This window comes from Equus asinus, chromosome 10, assembly GCF_041296235.1.
Source record: "Equus asinus isolate D_3611 breed Donkey chromosome 10, EquAss-T2T_v2, whole genome shotgun sequence".
NCBI classification, from domain to species: Eukaryota; Metazoa; Chordata; class Mammalia; order Perissodactyla; family Equidae; genus Equus; species Equus asinus.
In genome coordinates this window covers 31,878,472-31,903,482 of record NC_091799.1, presented here as the reverse complement: position 1 = coordinate 31,903,482, position 25,011 = coordinate 31,878,472, and the positions used below count along the sequence as shown (strand labels likewise).

The 25,011-nt window shown below is 43.2% G+C and overlaps 2 protein-coding genes across 3 annotated transcripts in view; one reads left to right on the top strand and one right to left on the bottom strand.

Annotated features, from left to right (window-relative positions):
- Nucleotides 1–23,272, top strand: part of SNX30 (sorting nexin family member 30) — a 114,567-nt gene extending 91,295 nt beyond the window's left edge. For both annotated transcript variants that reach the window (XM_070518964.1, XM_014859446.3), the window contains 2 exons: nt 6,398–6,550; nt 17,143–23,272. In XM_070518964.1, the coding sequence (XP_070375065.1) occupies nt 6,398–6,550; nt 17,143–17,202 (213 nt within the window). In that variant the 3' untranslated portion in view covers nt 17,203–23,272. The remainder of the gene's footprint in view (nt 1–6,397; nt 6,551–17,142) is intronic.
- SLC46A2 (solute carrier family 46 member 2) overlaps nt 7,921–25,011 on the bottom strand; it is a 30,001-nt gene continuing 12,910 nt past the window's right edge. The window contains exon 4 of the mRNA XM_070518966.1: nt 7,921–16,371. Within this exon, the coding sequence (XP_070375067.1) occupies nt 16,362–16,371 (10 nt within the window). The 3' untranslated portion in view covers nt 7,921–16,361. The remainder of the gene's footprint in view (nt 16,372–25,011) is intronic.

Sequence of the window (25,011 nt, the reverse complement as noted above, 5' to 3'; positions counted from 1 at the left end):
AGTCACTTCTCAGGTGAAGCCCAAGTAGGGAGGGGAAGTAGAACGTGGGATCACCTGGACAAACCTCTTGAAGGCTTTGGATCTTTAAAAGTTCTTAGAACCACCAGAATGGTTAACACTCTGGAATTGGGAAGGCGTGGCAGACAGCAGGAACTCTATTCCAAAGTGACAGATGGGAGCAGGGAGACTTCTTAATACGGAGCTTCTACAGACCTGCGAGTTAAGCAAGGCTACGTGTTGTTTCCAGACACTTTTGACAAGTGAGGAGAGACACGCCTGATATTTCCCAGTTCTCTCCACAGCAGCTGTGATCTCAACCTGGGTTAGAAAACCAGACCAATGAGGCAGAGGTCACATCAGGCAGAGAAGGCCAGAACTCTGTCACGTCCTTTATCTGTTTAATTCCTACAAAAGCCTCTATCAGTGTGGTTGTTCCCATCTTACAGATGTAGAACCAGGGCTCAGGGATTTATATAATTTACGTGCCTGAGTTAACCAATGGTGGAGCTGGGATTGGCCCCCAGATGTGTCTGGCTCCAAAGTTGTAGCCCTTTATCCCCACTACATGGGCTCCCGTTGATCTTTGCTTCATTGAGTGTGGGTTCTGGCTTTTGTAAGCGTTTACGGATGAATGGTAGAGGGGCTAGGGGAGACAATATGGGTCTCCTCTTAGGTCTTCAGTCTTTGTGTCCACTAGCTCCTTTCAGCCATCATGCAGGTAAGCTCTTGGCTCCTCTGTTCTCAAGGTACCTGCTCTAGACTCTTCTTATGCCCTTGCTTCTCCCTCCCTCCATCACACACCTTTTCACCTGCCATTCTCTGAAGTTTGTTTCTTTTTATCTCTTAAAAAAAATTTCTTTCAGGGCACTAGTGACTTCCTATTTACCAAATTCAGTAGCCTCTTTTTAACCTTGACCCGTCTCAGCGTTTTCTCGACTTTTTTTCATCTCACAGCTCACATAGAAAATGGAAATATTTGTCTGGCACAGTGGGATAAACAGATCAGGTTGCTTGAAGCTGGAGGTGGCCAGCCTGGAACTCTGGGTTCCCAGAGGGCTGGGGATCAATATTGCTGTCATTCCCACAGCACCAGTTAGGAAGCCCTGCCCCACCTTTTCACTCAGCAGCACATGGACGAGAAGACTACCATCTTGAATTGGTTCTGTCATGGGTCCTGGCACCTATCTCATGGCAGCGATGAATCCCCTCTCCCCCAAGTCTTGGGATCATGGCTGCTTTATATCATCTTTGGGGACTTTATTACCCTACTGTCATCATGAGAGCAGATAATGTGACATCTCCAGCCTAGCTCCAAGAAGCAAACTTAAGTAGAGGTTTATATTATAGGGCCTAGAAATGCTTGGTCCCTGGAAAGAACTCAATAACACATTTTTAAATGAATGTTGAATGAATTTATATTACTACCCTGCTCCCCAACACACAAAAAAAGCCTAATCTCATCTCACTTTATCCTTCTCTCGTCGCTCCAACAACCCATATTGTATAATGGAAATTCTCGTGAGAGATAGGGGAACCGATGGGAAAAATGCAGTCTTGTGTTCTATTTAGGAGTGTTTGTTTTTTTGAGGTCTTATCTGGTGATTTTTTTCTTAATGGTGTCTTGTGATAAGCAACCCCCAACCGTTGTTAGCTTTGGATATCGCCATCTCAACATTCTTCAGACACAAGATAGCGTACCTCTAATAAAACCTCAGTCAAAAAATTAAAACACTGAGATAAATAGGAATGCTGGATGTTACTGGTCAGTGAGTTGATTGTCACAAAGACACCATCCAAAGAGAAAGAAAAGCGAGAAGAAGGTGAGCCTGAGCGTCTGCTGCCAACATCCTTCCTCTTCATAAAGTTGGGCAAATTCAGGAGCCCGACCCTTGAGACAGCTCACCTCAATTCCTCTTCTTTTTGAGCCCCTCCACCCTCACCCCTTTCTAACCGCCTCCCCTCTCCATCCCTGGGCTTCTATGACTTTTCTGACTCACTTCCTGCTTCCGTGCCCACCTTTGCCGATTCCTTTATTAACTCTATAAATGTAGGCTTCTCCATGAGTTCTACTCTTTGACCCTCCCCTTCTCAGCCCCCTCTTTTATTACTCCGTCTATTAAAAAAAATTTTAATCGTGGCAAAATACACATAACATAAAATTTACCATCTTAACCATTTTTTTCAAGTTTTTTTTTTTTTTTTGAGGAATATTAGTCTTGAGCTAACATCTGCCAATCTTCCTCTCTTTGCTGAGGAAGACTGGCCCTGAGCTAACATCTGTGCCCATCTTCCTCTACTTTATATGTAGAATGCCTGCTACAGCATGGCTTGACAAGCTGTGCGTAGATCCACACCTGGGATCCGAACCAGCGAACCCTGGGCCGCCAAAGTGGTCCATGCAAACTTAACCACTGCGCACCGGGCTGGCCCCCCATCTTGACCATTTTTAAGCGTACAGTTCAGTAGTGTTAGGTAAATTCACATTGTCGTGCAACTAATCTTTAGCAGTCTTTTCATCTTGCAGAACTGAAACTCTGTACCTATTAAGCAACTCCACGTTCTCCCCTCCCTCTGGCCCCTGGCAACCTCCATTCTACTTTCTGTCCCTATGATTTTGATTACCTAGATACCTTATATAAGTAGACTGATACAGGATTTGTCTTTTTGTGACTGACTTATTTCACTTAGTGTAATATCCTCGAGATTCATCCACGTTGTAGCATGTGTCAGAATTGCCTTCCTTTCTAAGGCTGACTGATATTCCACTGTATGTGTATATTATATTTTGTTTGTCCATTCATCTGTGAACAGACACGAGTTGTTTCCACCTTTTGGCTATCGTGAATAATGCTGTTATGAACATGGCTGTACAAATATATCAGTTTGTATGTCATACTGTTTTCCACAGTGACTGTACCAGTTTACATACCCATCAACAGTGTACAAAGGTTCCAGTTTTTCCACATCCTCACCAACACTTGTTATTTTCTGGGTTTTTTGATAATAGTCATCCTAATGGGTGTGAAGCGGTATCTCATTTTGGTTTGGATTTGCATTTCCCTAATGATTAGTGATGTCGAGCGTCTTTTCATGCACTCGTTAGCCATTTGTATATCTTCTTTGGAGAAATGTCTATTCAAGTCCTCTGCTCATTTAAAGATAGGGTTGTTTTCTTGTTGCTAAAGTGTTTAGCCCCCTTTTGTGGAGGGGAGGTCTTACCTTTCCCATGGCAGCAGCTACCTGCTTTATCTGGTCTGTGGAACCCTGCAGTGGACTATTGCCACTCTGGTCACCCAGACTGGAAACTTCAGGCTCGTCTCTGACTTTCTTTATCTTTTTTCTCACGTGCAGTTGGTTGCCAAATCTGTCAGTTCCATTTCCACCAGGTTGGTGTAATCTGTCTACTCTCTTCTGGTGTTACAGCCACTGCTTTGGTTCCAGGGAGCCAAGGGTTGTCTTGTGATCTCAAGGGCAATTTGGTGTTGACTCATGTCTGGTCTCTGGTGAAATCTCAGGGTGGGGTAGCATGGGTGAAGGGTAGGAAGAACCCATTATCCAGAAAAAGAATGACGTTTGAAAGAACATATTTTATATTTGGAAAACAAGGCATTTTTAAGACATAGAATAAAGCTCGCTAAAATATTCTTAACTTGACGCACTATGCAAATGATATCTTTTGTGAACAGTGATTTACAATGTTGATACTGATCAGAACTAACAAATATTTGTTGAGTGCTTAATATATGCCAGGTACAAGTGTTTTCTGCATATTATCTCATTTAGTATCAAAACAACCATATCCAGAAAAAGAAGCTGAGGCATAGAGAGGCCCAAAGTCACCCAAATAGTAAGTGGTAGATGAAATATTCAAACTCTGGAAGTCTGGCTCTAGAACTGTCTGTATAGTTAGAGGAAGCATGAAGCTTTTCTGTTTTCGAAAATGGGGCATGAGTTAAATGGACCTCAGAAAACCTGGCCTTCAGGAAGAGTCCCAGGCTTCTCATCTTCTAGCCTCCCCCTCTACACCCCCCAACCCGCCATCTTGCCAGCTGGTGATTGAGTTCTCTCTCTATGCCTTCGTGGGCACCATGGCCTGTGAGCTCTTCCTGGGTGGGTCTAGAAGTTGTCTCATCTCTGTCACTTGCATGTACTGTCACTCTAGAGTGCCCTCCAGCCCCATCATCATGTGTCCCACTTCTATCATCTTTGAAGAATTGCCTCAGTGGTTAAGTTAAGCCTCAGTTACGCCTGACCCCTCATCCAAGTTGGTCTCGCTCTCCAGCTCCTCTTCCTAGTGTGCTTATCTCAGGGCTCAGAGTGAAGTGAAAGCACTCACAACATCTCACCTTACTATCCAGACATGTTCGTTTTCTTCCCAACGAGACTGTAGGTGACTTGTGATAAGTTTTGCCTACTGAGACCTAAGCACCTTCGTATTCTTCAGTGTCCAGCATGGAATGTGTTGTGAAAATGGTAAGCTAAAAATATTCCCAAAGTGAGGGTCAGGCAATCATGAAATCTAGAGATATAGTTTTGACTTAATATCTGTGATTCAGCCAGAGTTCCCGTCGCCTGAACAGACCCAAGAATCTTTCCTTTGAGTCAGAGAGCCCAGCCTCCCTCTTCTCACGGTACCCTGATGGGAGTCTTTTCTGAGAGCTTTCTGTGTCCTCCTTGTGGCAGTAGTTAGGTTAAGCAAACAGGAAGTTGCTCCTAGGCACTTTCACCCAGATACTAAAATGAGCAGTGTCTGGGAGAGGCATAAGGGAACTGGACTATGCCTTCAGATGAGGCTGGCCTGGAGACACTGGCTTGCTGGGTGCCTGTTAAGGCTGGTTCATTGGGTGTTTGTGGGGGTAAATGGCTCAGGGGAAGCTGAGTCAGGGCATTCTTGTTTTATTTCACTTCCCCCCAGGGTGGCCAACAATAATGGGTGAACCAGCAGGGAAAGACAAGAGTGACCTCAGTCATGGCACCCAAAGAAAGAGTCAAGTCTTTTTTTTTTCCTTCCAGAAGCTTAAGTGCTTTGAAGAAGCCTTCTTTTCCCCTCTTAAAAGAAAAGTTGCTTTACTTTAAGTTGCCCAGCATGCCTCGCTATATTTTTCTCTCCAATTCATCCTTTTCTCACCCAAGCTTGGTTCCTGTGCCAGGCACATTTGAATCCCCTCACCTAGGCTGCTTCCCTTTCCTTGCTCCTGTGTACTGCAGCCATCTCCAAATGGTCTGGGTGACAGATGGCCAAGTGTTCTTGGCACTTTTGGAAGCCCTGAAGGCGTCCAGCTCCCTCAGGCTTGGCCTCACCATTATTGGTGTTTCTGGGTTGACTCCTTGCCCACAAGACCTTGGTTTAAACTTCCTTGGTTGGTAGAGATTGACCTTGATGGTGACCCACAGCTTGGAAACATTTGGGATCACACAAAATTACAAGGCTTCATTCATCGTTGCGAAGCATTTGGCAGGTGAATGACCCGGCTTTGGGCATGTTGATGCCCTGGCCACCATTAGGGCCCACTGGAGCTCTTAAGTTAGGAGAGAAGCTAGCTTTGTTCTTTGGGAACCAGGGTAATCATGTCCCATTACCTTCTCATATTATTGGACGTTCTCTCTCTAGCTGTATAGGGTGGGTGAAACTCACCAAAGCAAAGTGAAAGTTGTGAAATTCAGGTGACATAGTTCCATTTTGAGAAAGTCTTCTAAACTTCTTCAAGAAAAACTTGAAATAGCCTGCTATATTTTTCTTCTTTGTATTTCAGATTCTTTTGACACGCATAAATAATTTTCCTCCCATTTGCCCAGAATTACCTAACTTTAACCTTTCATTTTTGATTATCTGCTATCTGGGGGTACGTGGACAGGTCTCCAGTTTATTGGTGTCGTGGGGTTTAGAGGAGGAAGCTGGTCAATAGTCTTATTGTTGCAATTAATTCTCTCACTAATGAGGGTAGGCATTATCAAACATCACAAGTAATGAAATAGTTCACATGATTTGGGAAAACCGTCTTTTCTAGTTTCATTATGAGACACAAGAGACAGGGCAGGGCAATACCAAATAATGCTGTACGTTCCCATCTGCATACATTTTTATGTATGGATGGGTAAAAGAAAGGAACTAAAGACAGATGACTCTGAATTGCAACGTTTCTTCTTCCTGTTTATCAACAAGGGGCTGTTTACCCCATGATTCCCTGTTGTGCTTGGATGAATTTGAAGATTTGGGGCAGCTTAGCCTTGTTCAGAATTCCTTCTTAGACCTGAAAACCCAAGCCGCTACCTTCAAACAAATGCTTCCAGACGAGGGAGTGTGTTTATGGCATTTTAATGTATAATTTGTTCTTGCACAAACGTGTCAACAGAGAAGATCGAGGCGTGAGATACCGTTTATGTGTCTGCCTTCCAGGTGCCAGCAGACGTTGAGAAATGTCAGGATCGGATGGAATGTTTCAATGCTGATCTGAAAGCTGACATGGAGAGGTGGCAGAACAACAAGAGGCAGGACTTCCGGCAGCTGCTCATGGGAATGGCTGACAAGAACATCCAGTATTATGAGAAGGTAATGAGTGTGTCGACAAGACCACAGCCCTCTTTTTTTAAAAAAAATGTTTAAATTTATTTTTATCTTTTTAATTGCAGTAACACTGTTTATAACATTATATAAATTTTAGGTGTACATCATTATATTTCGATTTGTGCATAGATTGCATCATGTTCATCACCCAAAGACTAGTTACAGCCCATCACCACACCCATGTGCCTAGTCACTCCTTTCCCCTCCTCTCTCCCCCCTTCCCCTCTGGTAACCACCACTCCAATCTCTGTCTCTATGTGTTTGTTTGTTGTTGTTTTAATCTTCTATTTAAGAGTGAGATCATATGGTATTTGACTTTATCCCTCTGACTTATTTTGCTTAGCATAATATCCTCAAGCTCCCTCCAGGTTGTCACAAATGGCCAGATTTCATCATTTTTTTTATGGCTGAGTAGTATTCCATTGTGTATATATACCACATCTTCTTTATCCATTTGTCCCTTGATGGGGGTCCTAGATTGCTTCCGGGTCTTGGCTATTGTGAATAATGCTGCAGTGAACATAGAGGTGCACGTATCTTTACACATTTGTGTTTTCATTTTCTTTGGATAAATACCCAGTGGTGGACTAGCTGGATCCTATGGTAGTTCTATTCTTAATTTTTTGAGAAATCTCCATACTGTTTTCCACAGTGGCTACACCAGTTGGCACTCCCACCAGCAGTGTAGGAGGGTTCCCTTCTCTCCACATCCTCTCCAACACTTGTTGTTTCCTGTCTTGTTAATTATAGCCATTCTGATGGGAGTGAGGTGATATCTCATTGTAGTTTTGATTTACATTTCCCTGATAATTAGTGATGTTGAACATCTTTTCATGTGCCTGCTGGCCATCTGCATATCTTCTTTGGAGAAATGTCTGTTCAGATCTTTTGCCCATCTTTTAATTGGGTGGTTAGTTTTTTTGTTGTTGAGACGTATGAGTTCTTTATATATTTTGGATATTAACCCCTTATCAAATATCAGATAAATATCTTTTCCCAGTTGTTAGGTTGTCTTTTCATTTTGTTGATGGTTTCCTTTGTTGTGCAGAAGCTTTTTAGTTTGATGTAGTCCCATTTGTTTATTTTTTTCTATTGTTTCCCTTGCCCAGTCAGATGGTACTTGAAAATATGCTGCTAAGACCGATGTTGAACAGTGTACTGCCTATGTTTTCTTCTAGAAGTTTCATGGTTTCAGGTCTTATATTCAAGTCTCTAATCTATTTTGAGTTAATTTTTGTGTATGGTGTAAGATAATGGTCTACTTTCATTCTTTTACATGTGGCTGTCCAGTTTTCCCAATACCATTTATTAAAGAGACTTTCCTTTCTCCATTGTATGTTCTTGGCTCTATTGTTGAAAATTAGCTGTCCATAGATGTGTGGGTTTATTTCTGGGCTCTCAATTCTGTACCATTGATCTGTGTGTCGGTTTTTTGTGCCAGTACCATGCTGTCATTTTTGTTTTTTGTTTTAGGAAGATTAGCCCTGAGCTAACATCTGCTGCCAATCCTCCTCTTTTTGATGAGGAAGACTAGCCCTGAGCTAACATCCATGCCCATCTTCCTCTACTTTATATGTGGGGCGCCTGCCACAGCATAGCTTGACAAATGATGCGTAGGTCCATACCCAGGATCCAAACCAGTGAATCCTGGGTCGCTGAAGTGGAGCATGTGAACTTAACTGCTGCACCACTGGGCGGGCCCCAGTACCATGCTGTTTTGATTACTGTAGGTTTGTAGTATATTTTGGAATCAGGGAGTGTGATACCTCCAGATTGGTGTTTTTTTCTGAGAATTCCTTTAGCTATTTGGGGTCTTTTGTTGTTCCATATAAATTTTAGGGTTCTTTGTTCTATTTCTGTGAAAAATGTCATTGGAACTTTGATAGGGATTGCATTGAATCTGCAGCTTGCTTTAGAAAGTATGGACATTTTAACTATGTTAATTCTTCCAATCCAAGAGCATGGAATATCTTTCCATTTCTTTGTGTCATCTTCACTTTCTTTCAACAATGTTTTATAATTTTCAGTGTACAGATCTTTCACCTCTTTGGTTAAATTTATTCCTAGGTATTTTATTCTTTTTGTTGCAATTGTAACTGGGATTGTATTCTTAATTTCTCTTTCTGCTGTTTTGTTGTTAGTGTATAGAAATGCAACTGATTTTTGTATGTTGATTTTGTATTCTGCAACTTTACTATATTCACTTATTATTTCTAGAAGTTTTTTGGTGGATTCTTTAGGGTTTTCTATATATAAAATCATGTCATCTGCAGATAGTGACAATTTCACTTCTTCCTTTCCAATTTGGATTCCTTTTATTTCTTTTTCTTGCCTGATTGCTCTGGCTAGGACTTCCAATACTATGTTAAATAAGAGTGGTGAAAGTGGGTATCCTTGTTTGGTTCCTGTTCTTACGGGGATAGCTTTCAGTTTTTCTCCATTGAGAATGATATTAGCTGTGGATTTGTCATATATGGCCTTTATTATGTTGAGGTACTTTCCTTCTATACCCATTTTATTCAGAGTTTTTATCATAATTGGATGCTGTATCTTGTTAAATGCTTTCTCTGCATCTATTGAGATGATCATATGATTTTTATTCTCCATTTTGTTAATGTGGTGTATCATGTTGATTGATTTGCAGATGTTGAACCATCCCTGCGTCCTTGGAGTAAATCCCCCTTATCATGGTGTATGATCTTTTTAATGTATTCAAGTTGCTAGTATTTTGTTGAGGACTTTTGCATCATGTTCATCAGTGATATTGGCTTGTAATTTTCTTTCTTTGTGTTGTCCTTGTCTGGTTTTGGTATCAGGGTAGTGTTGGCTTCATAGAATGAGTTAGGAAACTTACCCTCACCTTCAATTTTTTGGAGGAATTTGAGATGGATAGGTATTAAGTCTTCTTTGAATGTTTGGTAGAATTCACCATGGAAGCCTTCTGGTCGTGGACTGTTTTTTTCGGGGGAGGTTTTTGATTACTGTTTCTATCTCCTTACTGGTGATTGGTATATTCAAATTCTCTATTTTTTCTTGATTCTGTTTTGGAAGGTTGTATGATTCTAAGAATTTATCCATTTCTTCTAGATTATCCAATTTGTTGGTGTATAGCTTTTCATAGTATTCTCTTATAATCTTTTGTATTTCTGTGGCTTTGGTTGTAATTTCTTCTCTTTCATTTCTGATATTATTCATTTGAGCCTTCTCTCTTTTTTTCATGGTGAAGCTCGCTAAAGGTTTGTCAATTTTATTTATCTTTTCAAAAAACCAGCTCTTAATTTCATCGATTTTTTTCCTATTTTCTTTTTTAGCTTCTGTTTCATGTATTTCTGCTCTGATTTTTATTATTTCCCTCCTTCTACTGATTTAGGGCTTTCTTTGTTGTTCTTTTTCAAGTTCTCTTGGGGGCACTGTTAGATCATTTGAGATTTTTCTTGTTTGTTGAGGTAGACCTATATTGCTATAAACTTCCCTCTTAGAACCTCTTTTGCTCTATCCCATAAATTTTGGCATGTTGTATTTTCATTTTCATTTGTCTCCAGGTATTTTTTGATTTCTCCTTTGATTTCTTCATTGACCCAATTGTGGTTCAGTAGCATTTTGTTTAATCTCCACATATTTGTGGCTTTTCTGATTTTCTTCCTGTAGTTGACTTCTAGTTTCCTACTGTTGTGGTAAGAAAACATGGTTGGTATTATTTCAGTCTTCTTAAATTTATTTAGACTTGTTTTGTGGCTTAATATGTGATCTGTCCTGGAGAATGTTCCATGTGCATTTGAAAAGAATGTGTATTCTGCAGTTTTTGGATGGAATGTTCTGTATATATCTACTAAGTCCATCTGGTCTAATGTGTCATTTAAGGCCAGTGTTTCCTTATTGATCTTCTGTTTGGATGATCTATCCATTGGTGCAAGTGGAGTGTTAAAGTCCCCTACTATTATTGTGTTACTGTCTATTTCTTCTTTTATGTCTGTTAATAATTGCTTTATATGTTTAGGTGCTCCTATGTTGGGTGGATAGATATTTACAAGTGTTATATCTTCTTGTTGGATTGTTCCCTTTATCATTAGGAGGTGCCCTTCTTGTTATAGTTTTTGTTTTAAAGTCTATTTTGTCTGATATAAATATTGCTACCCCAGCTTTCTTTTCTTTGCCATTTGCATGAAATGTCTTTTTCCATCCCTTCACTTTCAATTTGTGAGTGTCTTTAGGTCTGAAGGGTGTCTCTTGTATGCAGCATATATATGGGTCTTGTTTGTTTATCCAATCAGCCACCCTATGCCTTTTGATTGGAGTATTTAGTCCATTGAAATTTAAAGTATATATTGATATTTTTTCTGTATTTTAGTAGTTCTTCTCTATTCCTTTCTTCTTCTCTTGCTCTCTTCCCTTGTGCTTTGATGGCTCTCTTTAGTGTTATGTTTGGGTTCCCTTCTCTTAATTATTTGTGTATTTATTATAGGTTTCTGGTTTGTGGTTACTGTGAGGTTCATATATTATAACCTATGTATATAGCAATCTATATTAAGCTGATGGTCTCTTTAGTTTGGCCTCTTGCTAAAAAAACTCTACTCTTTTATTCTCCTCCTCCCACATTTTATGTTTTTGATATCATATCTAACCTCCGTTTTTGTGCATGTGTATCCGTTACCCCCTTATCATGGAAATTGTCTTTTCATCTTCATATTGTCTTCATAGGTGGTTGATCTGCTACCTTTACTGTATATTTGCTTTTACCAGTGATTTTATTGCCTTTAAAAAAACAATTTTCTTATTCCTATTTGTGGTCTTCTCTTTCCCACTTAATTAAGCCCCTTTAGCATTTCTTATAAGGCTGGTTTCTTGGTGATAAATTCCTTTAGTTTTTGCTTGTCTGAGAAACTCTTTATCTCTCCTTCCATTCTGACTGATAACTTTGCCAGAGAGAGTATTCTTAGCTGTAGGCTTTTTCCTCTCAGCACTTTAAATATGTTGTGCCACTCCCTTCTAGCCTGTAAGGTTTCTGCTGAGGAGTCAGCTGATAGCCTTATGAAGTTTCCTTTGTTTGTCACTTGTTGCCTTTCTCTTGCAGCTTTTAGGATTCTCTATCTTTAATTCTTGACATTTTAATTATAATGTATCTTGTTGTGGGCCTCTTTGGGTTTATCTTATTTGGTGCTCTCTGTGATTCCTGTACCTGGATGTCTGTTTCCTTCCTTAGGTTAGGAAAGTTTTCGGCTATTATTTCTTCAAATGGATTCTCTGCCCCTTTGTGTCTCGCTTCTCCTTCTGGGACACCTATAACATGGATGTTAGTGTGCTTGATGCTGTCCCAGAGGTCCCTTAGACCATCCTCATTCTTTTAAATTATTTTTTCTTTTATCTGTTCAGCTTGGGTGATTTCCTCTAGTGTTTCGTCCACCTTGCTGATACATTCTTCTGTATCATCTACTCTGCTATTGAATGCTTCTAGTGAATTTTTTGTTTCTAGTATTGTATTCTTCATTTCAGATTGATTCTTTTTTGTACTTTCCACTTCATTGTTGAAGTTATCACTGAGTGCATCCATTCTTCTCCCAAGATCAGTGAGCATCTTTATGGCTTTTTGTTTGACCTCTTTGTCAGGTAGATTGTTTATTTCTTTTTTGTTTAGTTCTTTTTCTGGAGTTTTGTCCTGTTTCCTGACTTGGAACCTATTCCTTTGTCTCCTCATTTTGCTTCTTTCTCTGTGCTTATATCTGTGTATTATGTGGGTCAGCTATGTCTCCTGATCTTGGAGAGGTGGCCTTATGTAAGAGATGCTTTATGAGGCCCAGCAGTGTGCTTCCCTCTCATCACCAGTGCCAGATGTTCCAGGAGTGACCCCTGTGTGGGCTACATATGTCCTCCTTTTGTGGCAGGGTTGCTCTTGCTGCAGGTGCCCAGGGAGGCTAGGCTGTCCCCCTAGGCAGCTAGTTGCAATGCTCAGCTGTGTGTGGCTGCTATGGATCCTGCAGTCACTTAATCGGGCCTGGGGAGCCCCAGCACAGTTGGCTGCAAGGTCTAATAGCCCATTCCTGTTGCAATTTTTCTGTTAAGTGAGTAGGTTCCTAGCCTGGCTGGTTGCTAGGCTCAGGGGCTTACAATTTCTGTAGGCCTCCAGCCTGCAAGGCTGTTGTCAGCTCTCTCAGGATTCCTGCTGTGTGGGGGCCAGCCCCAGGCATGGGAGTACCCTGTTGTTTCAGGCTTTGGAAGGTGGGCCCGATCCCGTATGTGGCTGTTTGGGAATCACAAGTCTGCTGCAGCTGACAAGCCCCACTCCCCACAGGGCCACACATCCCTTCAACAAAGTCCTGCCTCAAGTGTGCTCCCCAATCCACTGAGGCAGACCCAGTTGCCCCACTGCAGAGGCCCCACGCTCCACCAGTGCAGGCCCACCCCTCACACATGCCCTACCCCACAGAGGCAGAACCACTCACCTGGCTGCTGAGGTTCCTGGCACCCCACCTATGTGGGCCCATAAGTTGCCTGAGAGCTTGCTGTTGGGTGGAGCCAGTCCCTAGGGTGGGCTGCCTGCTCTGGCTGAGCTGGATTAAATTGGTACTCTAGTGCATGGGGCAGACCTTGGCCTATCAGGCCAGGGGAAGAATACCAACGGTGTCTGCCAGCATCTGTGTCAGCACACCTGTGCTAGTCACAACAATGGCTGCTGCCAACGTCTCAGTCCCTGGAGGGGTCTTACCTCTCACTGAGATGTATCCAGAGCCTATTAGGTGAGTCTCTTTTCACCAAAGGACTGTGCACCTTTCATTCTGGTGATTTCAGGTAGCTTTCTAAAACAGGTGAATTTGTATGTGGGCCCTTTAACAGCAGGCTTTTCCCCCCCCTTGTGTCCCATAGCTTTTCTGGGGGTATTCCTCGTTGTTGTTAGTAGACAGCAAAGCCAGATATTGTGACAGTCGTCTCGGTTGTGCTGAGTCCAAAAGCTGCTTATAGCAGTAACACTCCCCCACTCAGATCCCCTGCTCCTCCAGGGAAGGCTTCATGCCTTAGGATTGCTCCCAGCCGGCTGTGAGGCACCGCAGCTCGCAAAGGTGGCGTTTTTTTCTCTCCAGAAAGGAATTTCTGCCCCTTCCACCTCAGTCAGCACTGTCCCTAGTTGTAGGGGTTCTTTTTATCAAATTTTCAATTCTCTCTCAGGGGTAATTGTTCCAGGAGTAGTTGTAAATTTGTTGTGTCCCTGGGAAGAGGTGAGTTCAGAGTCTGCCTACGCTGCCATCCTGACACAGTCCCCCACAGACCTCCCGTTAAGGAAGCATTTCTAATAGCCACAGCCTTTCACAAGGACCTGCCGGAAATCCAGACCCAGAGACAATCCTGCCAGTCCCATCTCCTTCCCTAATTTTATGTGTTTAGTCTTAGCAATCCCTGCATGTCCTTCCCTGCTGTGCTGAGTTTGGAAGCAGAGGCCCCCTGGGTGCCCACAGAGGTTTCACTTGCACACGCTGCTGATGGAAGCAGCAGTTTTATCTGTCATGCCCTCTGGTCCTGCCAGCTGCCTGCTTCCACCAGTCAGTCAGGCCCTTAGCACAGGGATGCCCCCAGTAATGGAGGCTTGGGGGTTGCTTTAAGCTGTCTGTGGTTCTGCGTGTAGGGGTTCTTCACTTTCATTGTGCCATGGACCCTTTGGTTGTCTGCTGAAGCCTCTAGACCCCTTATCAAAATACTGTTTGTTTTTTTAAAAAGACTGTTTTTAAATACATAAAATAAAGGTATGTAGGATTATAAAGGAAAACTGTTAAAAGCGGTTTTTTCATGAATCCCCTTGATCTCTGGATTCAGGTTAAGCACCCCCAACACACACCCCACACAAAAACACACGGCTCCCATCAAACTACAGCCCAGTCTCCTCAGTCAAAGTTTGCTCCTAGCCTATCCAACTTAAATCATTTCTGTTAAGGAATCCTAATATTCCTTAAAAGCTTAGTTATAGGTGAACAATGGCCTGCTCACAATTCAACAGGTAACCTGTAGACTTGAAATCAGGCTGAACAAACACTCACTTGGCTACTCCCACCACAATTCTAGAAACATGTCCCCCTCCCAAGCTAGAGGAATCCATCTTTTTCAAAGGCTTTGATGGCTCTGGCTGCTGTTCAGAGGCAGTATGTCTGCATCTTTACTTGGAGGAGGGTTAAGGAAGACAGTCATGGAATAGCTCTTACTTGTCAGGTCGTAGGAAGGACTCTTTTAGAGGGGAAAGAGAAAGGTGGCAGACTCCTTTTCTCCACACTGTTTTTATGCAGCCCCTGCTGTGTGCCTGGGCTGGATACGCATGTCATCTCATTTATCCCTCACTGTAAGGCTGTCGCTTGGGTTTTATAATTCTCAAAGCTGAAGAACTGGAGACTCAGCAAGGTTTTAAAACTCTGCCCAAGGTTATACAGCTTTGAGTGACTGTACAAGGATCAGATTCAGCTCTACCAGGTTCACAAATCTGAAAATTCCCACTCTCGCATACTGAAAGTGGTGGGGACAGGGGCCATGTGTCCTCGAGAACAGTCCTGACTGCCCAAAGATGAGAAGATCACTCCATGTGAGGTCAAGGCCTCATTCCTCTAGTGACTGCACCCATAGGCAGCGTCTATTTCTTCATCTGTATAATGGGAGTGATTCTTCTCCACTGAATGGTTGTGAAGCCACAATGAAATAAGGCGTACCTGAGTGCTTAGAACATGCCTGGCACGTGGTAGGTACTCAGTAAATGGTACTTCCTTCCCTGATGCCTTCACCTTCCCTCCACTGTTCAACAGCCTTCCCACTACACCAACGCCAACTCAATCGGATGTGTCCATCATTCCTTGGTGATTAATGCCAGCCTTCCCAAGGCCCTGGTCCCAGCACTGAAACCCAGGTCATTTATCCATATTTAGTAGTCTCCCCTCTATACCACAAACAGGGTCACTGTCTTGGGGCCTCATCTTGGCTCCTACATATATTAAAAAAATGCTTTTTATGCACTTGCTGTATGCGAAGGACTGGGTATACATTGGTAAACAAAACAGCAGGACTCCTGCCGTAAGGAGCCCTCAGTCTAGTGGAGGATACATGTTAATCCAAGAATCCCGGCACTTCACAGTGAGGTATGTGCTCTACAGGAAAAGAATAGGAAACTCAGGGAGGAAATACTGGGGGCATAATTTAGACTAGAGATGGGAGAGGGCCAGTGGAGTGGGCAGGAAAGGCCAATCTGAGGAAGTAAAATTTCATCTGAGTCTCAGAGACAAGGACTTAAGGAACAAGTACACCAGGCAAAGGGAGCAACATATGCAAGGGCCCTGAGGTAGGAAAAAGCTTGAGCATTTGAGGACTGAGAGGAAAGCTGATATGGCCTTGGTTCCCCATGGCCAACATTGAAGGACCCTTCTAGATTTGAGATGCTGGCCTAGGGAGACAGCAGGACCCAGAATGCCACCGACTCCTGCACTGGGTCTCTCTCTGAAAGCCAGCTCCTTGAGGCTCCCCAGGCTTCCTTATGTAGGGCAGGGTCTGAGTCTGGCTTCTTCTCCAACTTCAGAGTCACCAGGGAAAGAAGCAGGGAGCGATTTCACCACTCCCCTCCCCGGCTTGACCTAAGGATGCCTCTCTCCTCCACCTCTTGAGAACTCTTCCCCAAATGACCCAGTGCAAAGTTCTGCTCCGTGGCTGTTTCAAAGAAAGGCTTGTGTGGTTCTTCTGTCCTTCCCTTTATGCACAAGGTTGCTCAAAGGGAGGATCCTTTCTGCTAAGCAGGGTGCTCTCAGAGGAGAGTGCCAGAGTCTTCCAGGTTCTTGGTTCTTCACAAGGATCTGGAATGAAAGGGGACTGATGTAGTGGAAAGAATATCCGTTTTGGAATCATAAGCTCTGCCGCTTACTAGCTGTGTATCTTGGGCAAGTTATTTAACCTCTCTGGGTCTCATTTTCCCCATCTATGAAATATGTGTGCGTGTGTGTAATAAATAATAATAATTCTACTCCATAGAATTGTTGTGAGGATGAGCGATAGTGGCTGTAAAATACATAGCAGTGTTTAGACATAATAAATCTCAATAAATATGGAGTTCCCACCCCCTCTTTTCCCTGTTGGGAAATCCAGGTCTGACCCATACAAGCCAATCTGAGGTTGGTAAAGAAGAGTGAGTTTTCCGCCCCCTCTGAGTCAGGTGGCTGGCCCATTTCAATGTGATTTACGTGCTTATGCAAGCACCACCCACACCTGGAGCAGCGTCTCCATCCTGGCTGGGAACCCAGGGCCTCATCAAAGGTTTGCAGCCTGGTCTTTTTCTGCTTTTTGAAGGAAAAGAATTTCTTTCAGTGACTACCGTTCCGCTCACTGGGCAATGCATTTAGGCCTTATAGAGATGCTTTTATCTTTTGTAGAGGTCGAGGTGACGTATTCAAAACAAACACCTGTTAGCTCCCTTGTTTCTGACAGTTATGGATAATACAGGTAGGCGTCATCAGACAAAGGTGACCAGCAGGATTGACAATGAAAGGGTGGATCAGAGCAGAATTAAGAAGCTGACCCCGGAATCTGAAACTTGACGCTCATCCTGTGTGCATGTGTTATCTTTTCAGTGCCTCATGGCGTGGGAGTCGATCATTCCACTACTGCAGGAGAAGCAAGAGGCCAAGTAAGCTCCTTCGTGGGACAGAGACTTTTCTGCCTACGCAGGGCATGGCACGCACACCGGAATGTCCCTGCTGTGCCAGAGAGGTGGCACTGGGAAAACAACCACAGAAACATCTCTCCTTTGTGTATTACTTTCCTTTACACCCCTTCCTGTGTCCAACAGTTGTTTTCAATTAGTATTTATTCCTTGGTGGAGTCTGTAAGGCTATGATCATCTCCCACAGAAGCAGCATACCTCTGTGTTGTGAAGGAACCTATTAAACGGAACACTACGAAGGTTTGAACCCGAGGGACAAGACAACCCTCAGCTGACATTCTGACATCTCATTACAGTTTCCTGTTTTGGGACAGCAGAGTTAGCTGTTGTGGGCGAGAACCCGGGTCCTGCTTTTCAAGGCCGTGAGGAAGGCCTGAATGGAAGGCAGTCCTGCTTTCTGTGGATACATGGCGGCTGTGGATCCATGGGCATTGCCTGGTCTCAGCCTAGAAGGAGGTGTTGGCACCTCCGTGGGAAGTCCTTAATGTACTGTGGCCTGCAGCTGTGAGTGTAACCTGCCGCCTGCTTGTGATGAGCGACACGTGTTTTATGGTTTCCAGTTCGTACAGGACCATTTAAATCAGTGTCTATATGTATCCATGCTAGAGCAGGCAAGCCAGCGCCCTTGTCCTTAGGCGATGCCTCGGGAAGCTGGGGGCGGGGGGCAGTGCTCCCCAAACTTGTTTCTGACACTAGAATGCAGTAGATTTGAACCTGTTTTTGTGTAAAATGAAAAAAGGTGCATTTTTCTCTGTGAAGTTCTTCAATGTTTTTCTTTCCCTTGTTAAATATCATTAGAGTAGAGATTAGGCCTGTTTGGAAATATCTATCGTCTTGAAGTCAGAGTAGCTCCCCAGTTGTTGAGATCAGTGGGTATATACCAAGCCCACCTGCCACGTCTGCTTTGTGCAATTTGCCTTTACCTCACCAAAAAGTCCTAGTTTCACGTTTCCTACTATGTCCACTGAATGTTTGGGCAACCTTTTGGTGAGAGGCTGGTATGTTGTTATGACACAGTCGAGATTTTGTAAACTCAATGTGAATGTTCTACATGAAGTGCTTTAACCTTCGATATTTCCTGGTCAGGAAGAAAAGTCAGTATCTGGATGGGCCTCAGAGATGACAAGTGCACCAGCAAACTCTTTGCTTCTAGAAGTAAGCTAAGATCTCCTCCATTTGCAGCCCAATCCCTGGGGACTGCTGGCTGCTTCTAAAGTCTTCATTTCAAACTATTACCAGGTTTTCTTTTCAAATCAACACAAAACTAACAGACAAAGAGGATCTGTCTTCCAATCTTCCAACTCATTTTTTTTCCCTCCTGAAATGAAGCTGCATAGGTCATATTTGTGTTCTTTCATTGTGGCTCATCCCTATAAAATTATCAGTCTGAGCCTCAAATAAACGGTAGTATTTTTTTTTTTTAACGAAACAGCTGTGCTGAGATGCTGCTGCATACGCAAGTTAATTTGCAAATACCGGTCAACGTGCAGCCTGTTGAAGTCACTTCATTCCCCTCCACACTGCAGGGTCGACCTTGTCTCAGCCGCAGCTCTGATGCTGTGGGGGCAGCAATCGGATGGCACAGAACAGTTTGGTTCTGTTTCATCATGTTTGAAAAAGTCACAGTTTAAATTATAATTTTATATCAGTTGGTACTTGCCTGCACTGTTAGACCCTCTCGTGCCATTTAAAGTCCTTTGTTGTGAATTTTCAGTTTGGTACAGTTAGAAACATTCATTGAAGCAGAAGGTAAAAACAGTCCATCTACGCCGAGTGGTGACTCAGTGTTTCATTCTACCTCTAAACCATCATGTTGCTGTGAGTCCGGATGTCCAGATCCAGCCTGACAGCCTGCTGATAGAGTTGCGGTGGGTATCTAGTCGTGGGTTGGTGGCCTTCTATGGATATTTGGCAGAAGACACTAGACTGACCCAGCAGCGAATGCTCATCTTTGGGAATGTGTGAAGCCTTGCCTTGTGGAATATGTGCTTTAAAAATGTTGTCCAGTGTAACATATACTTGGAAAGAACTGTGGGAAGAGTTACAGGAAGACTAGAATCTAGTCAGCTGCTAATTGCCAAAGCCCAGGGACATTCCTGTTTAAGGCTTAGTTGGGAAAGAAGGCAGCCCTTCAAAAAAGTCATCAGGTTCCATCCTGGGACATATGGGGAAGGGAGCAGGTACACAGTTATTCCCTTACAGTGTTGGAGGCAGAAGACTGGTTTTGAAGGGATTCAGACACCTTAGGATTTTGTCTTTCTCTGTTTGTTTGGTCCGCAAGTGCTTTAAAACAGCAGAGAGAGCTGGAACAAGGCCAACTGCCCTCCAGCGTGCCATTGATAGCAGAGCTGGGAAAAGCGGTGTATGTTAGATTTCCTTGGAGTAATGGTCTTTCCAGAGAAGGGACCCTTGTCCCTTACTTCAGGCTGGCATGTGATGAGGTGACAGAAGGCAGTGAAGGAGGTTCTCCAGTCCTTCCTATCCCGATGGCTCCCTCGGGCCCCTGAGGGTCAGCAGCCCCAAGCATTCACCTCTTCACCTCCATCAGCACAGAGGTGATTTCCCATGAGAAGTGTAACCCGGAGACTTCTGTGCCAAAGCCTGCCTCATAGAGGCTTCGTCATCCTATCCTTCTTGGCCCCACAAAGTCCTGGTGCTGAGACCGCTGACCCCTCTCTTGTATTTATTTTCCAGGAGATTTTTGCTTGAGGATGTGCCCTACCTCAGGCGGACAGACATGGACAGGTTTTGAGGATTGAGCACAGGGCAGTGATGGAAAGTCATCCCTGTTGCCTGCCTCTGAGCCTGGAAAGTAGAAGGTTCCATTCACCCAGGTTAAAAATCCAGGCTAAGGCAGAAGAGAGAATTCTAGAAACTGAGCAGATTTCAGAGATGCACATGATGTTGAAGAGAACAGTTGTGATTTGTGGCAGGTACAGACACTGTTCTTCCTTGTCATGTGCTGGATCTATAGGAAAATTCTAGGCTACCCTGCTCCAAGCAAGGAACCACTGCTCCTAATCGAGGAGGGGACATCTTACATAGCCAGGTTTGGGGTTGGGTTTTATCCTTTAATAAGACTTCATAGTGATTCCTGGTGAACTCTGCTAAGTGCGATTATGGAGGTGATTGGCTCGTATTTCACTGTGCTGCTCATTGAACAAATCAGCATGACTCTGGGGACTGTGGTGAATGTAACAGAAGTTGATCTTTATGCCAAATTTAAGCCACACTCGGAGTGTGTTCTACATGTTGAATTGAATGTGCTTTTGCAGCTGCCATCCACATGAGGAAATTAAGTGCACACTTGCTGCACATTCTTGTGAGCCTGCCTTTAGTGATGGGATGACAGAAGTTCTGCCTTAGAAGAGGGCGTGATGGCCGTGTGGCAGTCTGCAAGTGGGGTTTCTCTCTTGGGATGGTGTCAGCCCAAGAAACACCCAGAGTTTGTGTGACTTGGTCCTGCCGTTGATAACATTGAAATCAACGGGCACCTGGCTCTGTTTTGATGCCATTCATTGGGTTGCAGAATAGTCATTCTCTGCACTCTCCTGAGAGAGTGGAGAGAGTAAGGTGTAGAGCGACCTTGTAGGTCTGTGTTAGCCTCATCTGGTTGGGTCTTTGGTTGGGTTAGCACTGGGCTCTCCTCTGGCTGCCGTAAAGGCTGTGTCTGCTCAGAAGATGGGCTGCCTGTGGTCATGGAAGGGTGCGCCAATCCTGGACCCCACCTTCCCAGATGCGTACTTTCAAGGCCTGTGGAAACTGGGTAATCTAATTATAAGGCTGGGGTAATGCTGCTTTGACCTATTTATGACATTATGTTGGGAATTTGAGTTGCCTTCTCACTTTGAACAGTCCTCAAGATGGCAACAGGTTGGGCATCCCCTCTCACTTCTTATGTTTTTTCCTTTCAGATGGCAGGTGGCATTTACCAGTAAATTCGAGGAAAATGTCATCCCTTGGGCCAGACTTACAGATTGAGCTGGGTGTGTTGGAGTTGTTCTCCTCTTCCTTGTGGTTTATATCAGTGAATAAACCAGAAACCCGCTTTTTCATCAACCCACCTGATAGACGGGTAGCTTTTTGTTTGAAGGATGCCTGGTCTCCCCGTAGTTGCACAGATCAGAGCATGCACAGGGCTGTGTGCATTAGAAAGGTTGCGGGGGGCACTTTGTTGCAGGGGGTTTGGCTGTTCTTAATCATATGTGTTTGAAATGCTTTCTGGGTATGGCTGTCTAACCCCTTCTGTGTGGCAGAAAAATATGTAATCCTGATAGTTTTTACTACTACAGATAGGCTATAAATAAGTGCTTTGAAAAAATAACTTTAACAAACCAATAAGATATTTGTCTCAAATGTAAACATTCTGTGTATTTAGCACTTGAAAATCAACAAATCCAGACTTTTCAAAAATGCCACAGACTGTTAAAAGCCTAACTCAACTTTTTGAGAATCTGTCAACACCTATTAATATGCCTTATTCTTCAGCTAGTGTCTTTTAGGTTCTGGATAGGAAGTTTTTAGAAATGTAGCCAGTTGTTCAGCTTCAGTACCAGAGGTCTAACATAGCCGGTCCTCAGTCCTCTCAAAGAAACAAACAAAGTGAGGTTCATAATAAGGGCTGCCTTTTGGGAGGAGAAAGCTAAGTATTGCTATTGCCAAATGATATTTTTGATAATGTAAGGAAACACAGGGACCACAAAACCTTTTTTTGTTTTAAAGTGTTTTAGTGCCTTTTGGCACGCTTTTGATTGTAGAGGATGTATGGTATCAGCATTGACAAATCACATAGCTATAAGGAACTCTATAGATTATGACAATATTAAAGGTTTACTCCGATTCTGCAGAACAGCTTTTGAAAGCATACTGTGGGGGCTTCAGAGCAGCATATGTTGGATAGAAATGCTCCACAGGTTGAAATGCCAAAAACATAAAGCATGTTGTGTTGACTCACATAATTTAGTCTATTTTAACAGAGCTTGTACTATTAAAAACAGTGATTGGGTGTGGCACATGCACCTCGCCCAGCAGCGCCGCCCTCCCCAGGTGACTCTGGGCTCCCTGTAGTCTGGGTCAGAGCAGGGCGCCCCTGTCAACACCCCTGTATGACGGACTGGTTCACAGTCAAGACCAACCCTCCATTCACAAATGATACTGGGAGGAAGAAACAGAGATTGCTTTTTCCTCACTCTGGAAATGGGGAGAGGAAAGTAGATTGCAAACAAAAATGTGAATCAGTATGACAGAACGATGCCTGTGTCAGCTGGGCCTTCACCAAATAACAGACCAGCAGCTCTTAACAGTCAACACCATTCACCTGGACACCCCTGTGGTTTTGGTCCAGTCCAGTAGACACCCTGTCCCTTGTACTTCTGTGTGCCTGTTCCCTTGGTGTCTGAGTTGGGAATGCCTTGAGAGATGACGCACATCTGGTAGATTCCCATGAACTAAACTGCCAGCAAACTTTCTAACTTGTATTTTAACTCTTGAAAGAGAGAGAAAAACTTGCTTAGGTCCTGTCCAAATGATGGACTGTATTTCTTATTTTTAGAAATCATCCTTTACATTTGAAATTTTTTAAAAACCTTCTGGGGTATCGATGAAGTTCTCCGTGTAGATGTGTTCTCTTCTCGCCATGCTGCCATTATGCCGAATCAAAAGCTGTGAAAAACAAATGCTCTGGAGAATGGGTGTCGAGGAGAAAGGGATTTATTGACAGATTCGAGTCTTTGTTTCATCAAGCCACCAAACTTTAAAAAGAATGTCATCTATGTTTTCCTTGTTATGGAACCCAGAGATTGTAAAAAGAAAAAAAAAGTTTTGTTGCATTTTTGATGCTGGCACGAGGTTTTTGTCCACTTTTTTTCATATATCTGTGTATAAAAATTGTCTGTTGTTTACTATGGGATTAGTATTACATTTTGAGGTAAACAAAAGAATTTGTATTGCTTGATAAACTATTAGCTTGTGAATTTAAAAAGGTTTCTTTACCTCAATTAACTTAAAGTAATGGACCAATAAACCTATAAAAGATGCTTTCTTTATCTTGAGTCGTTCTCATTTGTACCGATTTATAGGACGGGAAAACATACGTGCCTCTTATTCTCTTTTCCTATTTTCTCTAAAGAGGTAATGGTTTGCCTGCAAGAATCAGGGTAATACAGAGCAACAGGAAAAAAATGTAATTGAACTATCTTTATTCTTCTTCACTTCTTTATAGACTCATCCTCAATTTACCTTCTTCTACCTTTTATAAGTTGGCACCAATCTGGGGTGATGAAGAAACTACCTAGTGTTTATACGTAAGCATAATACACCACTGTGAGTCGTGGGCCAGCTGGGAGCCAGCCCAGGTAATTACATGAAGGATTTCTTCCTGCTCCATCCCAGAGCAAAGCACAACATTATCCTGTGAGTCAGGGTCAGACATTTCCTGATTTTTTTTTTTTTTGACTGCTATGATGTTTAAAAAAAATCTGTAAGGAAAGAAGAAATGTCTGTGGTTCATTAGAGTGTTAGTGTTGCAAATTAAGAGACCAGAATGCTTGGTTAAGCTTACTTAATGTTGGCATTGGACTGGAAATGAAGTTAAACCAAGTACTGAACTTGGCTTGCTGATAGTAGACATCATGAATATAAGACTGGAGTCATACAGAATGAGGCAGCAGGGTGGGATAAGAGAAGAAGGTCTGGGATGAAATTTTAGCTTTTCCGCTCACTAGCTATGTGGCTTTGGGCAAGCCACATCTCTCTGAACTTCAGTATCTTTGAAATGAAGACATGCCTTCCGTGAAGGGCTGCCCATAGGACTAGCAATAATGTATGCAAAGACCTAAGTGTCTGCTGGGCACTCATTATGTGATTGCCCTTCTGGGAAGACCTTTCCTATTACTTGTTTAGATATGGCCAACTTACATATTAAAGATATTCCCATAATAATTCTTCCTGAATACTTGGCCATTGAAAATTAAAAAGCGGGATATACCTTGTTTAACTGTTTTCTTTTTAAGAAGATGATGGAGATGGTATGCTAGAGGACTGTGGTCAGACTGAAGGCCTATGGAATAGATGGGAGCAGATAGCAAAAGATGTGGCAAGATGTAATATAAAGGCTGGTGGATTGAAGGGATCTCTGAGGTGAGGGGAAGGGGTGAGAGAAGATTTGGAGATTTCCAGCCTGGGAGCTGGGAGGTGATGCCATTAACTAAAAAGTGAAATCAATCAGGAGAAAAATATGAAAGATGGAGTAGGCTTAGATAGTGGGTTGGAGAAGAAGAATTTGGTTTGGATTTATGTTTGAGGAGATCCAGGTGAAGATGTTGAGTAGATTGTTGGAAAGAGAGTTCTGGAGTCCTTGGGAGAAAACTAGATTACTTGGGAAGAGAACCAAGGACAGGGCTTGCAGGGCCTCAAGAATTAAGGATGCAGGGACAGGAGGAGGGGGGGACTCAGGCCAAGTTCTTCAGGAGAAAAAGTCTGACCCATAAATTAGAACAGTAGTTCTTAAGCTTGAAGGCTTGTGAAAACCCCAAATGTTGGGCCCCATCCCTAGAGTTTGATTTGAGTGGGGCCCCAAAATTTGCATTTTCTAACAGGTTCCCAGGGGTTGCTGATGCCAGTGGTCCAGGAACCACACTTTGAGAACCACTGGGTTAGAACAGTTGTTAGAAGAAGCAGTGACCTGGGGAGAGTAGAGAAGATTCGAAACTGCTACCTGGTGACAGGTGGGGTGGAAAAGGAGCTAATACTAGAGCTTTGAGAGCCCAACTCGGGGTAA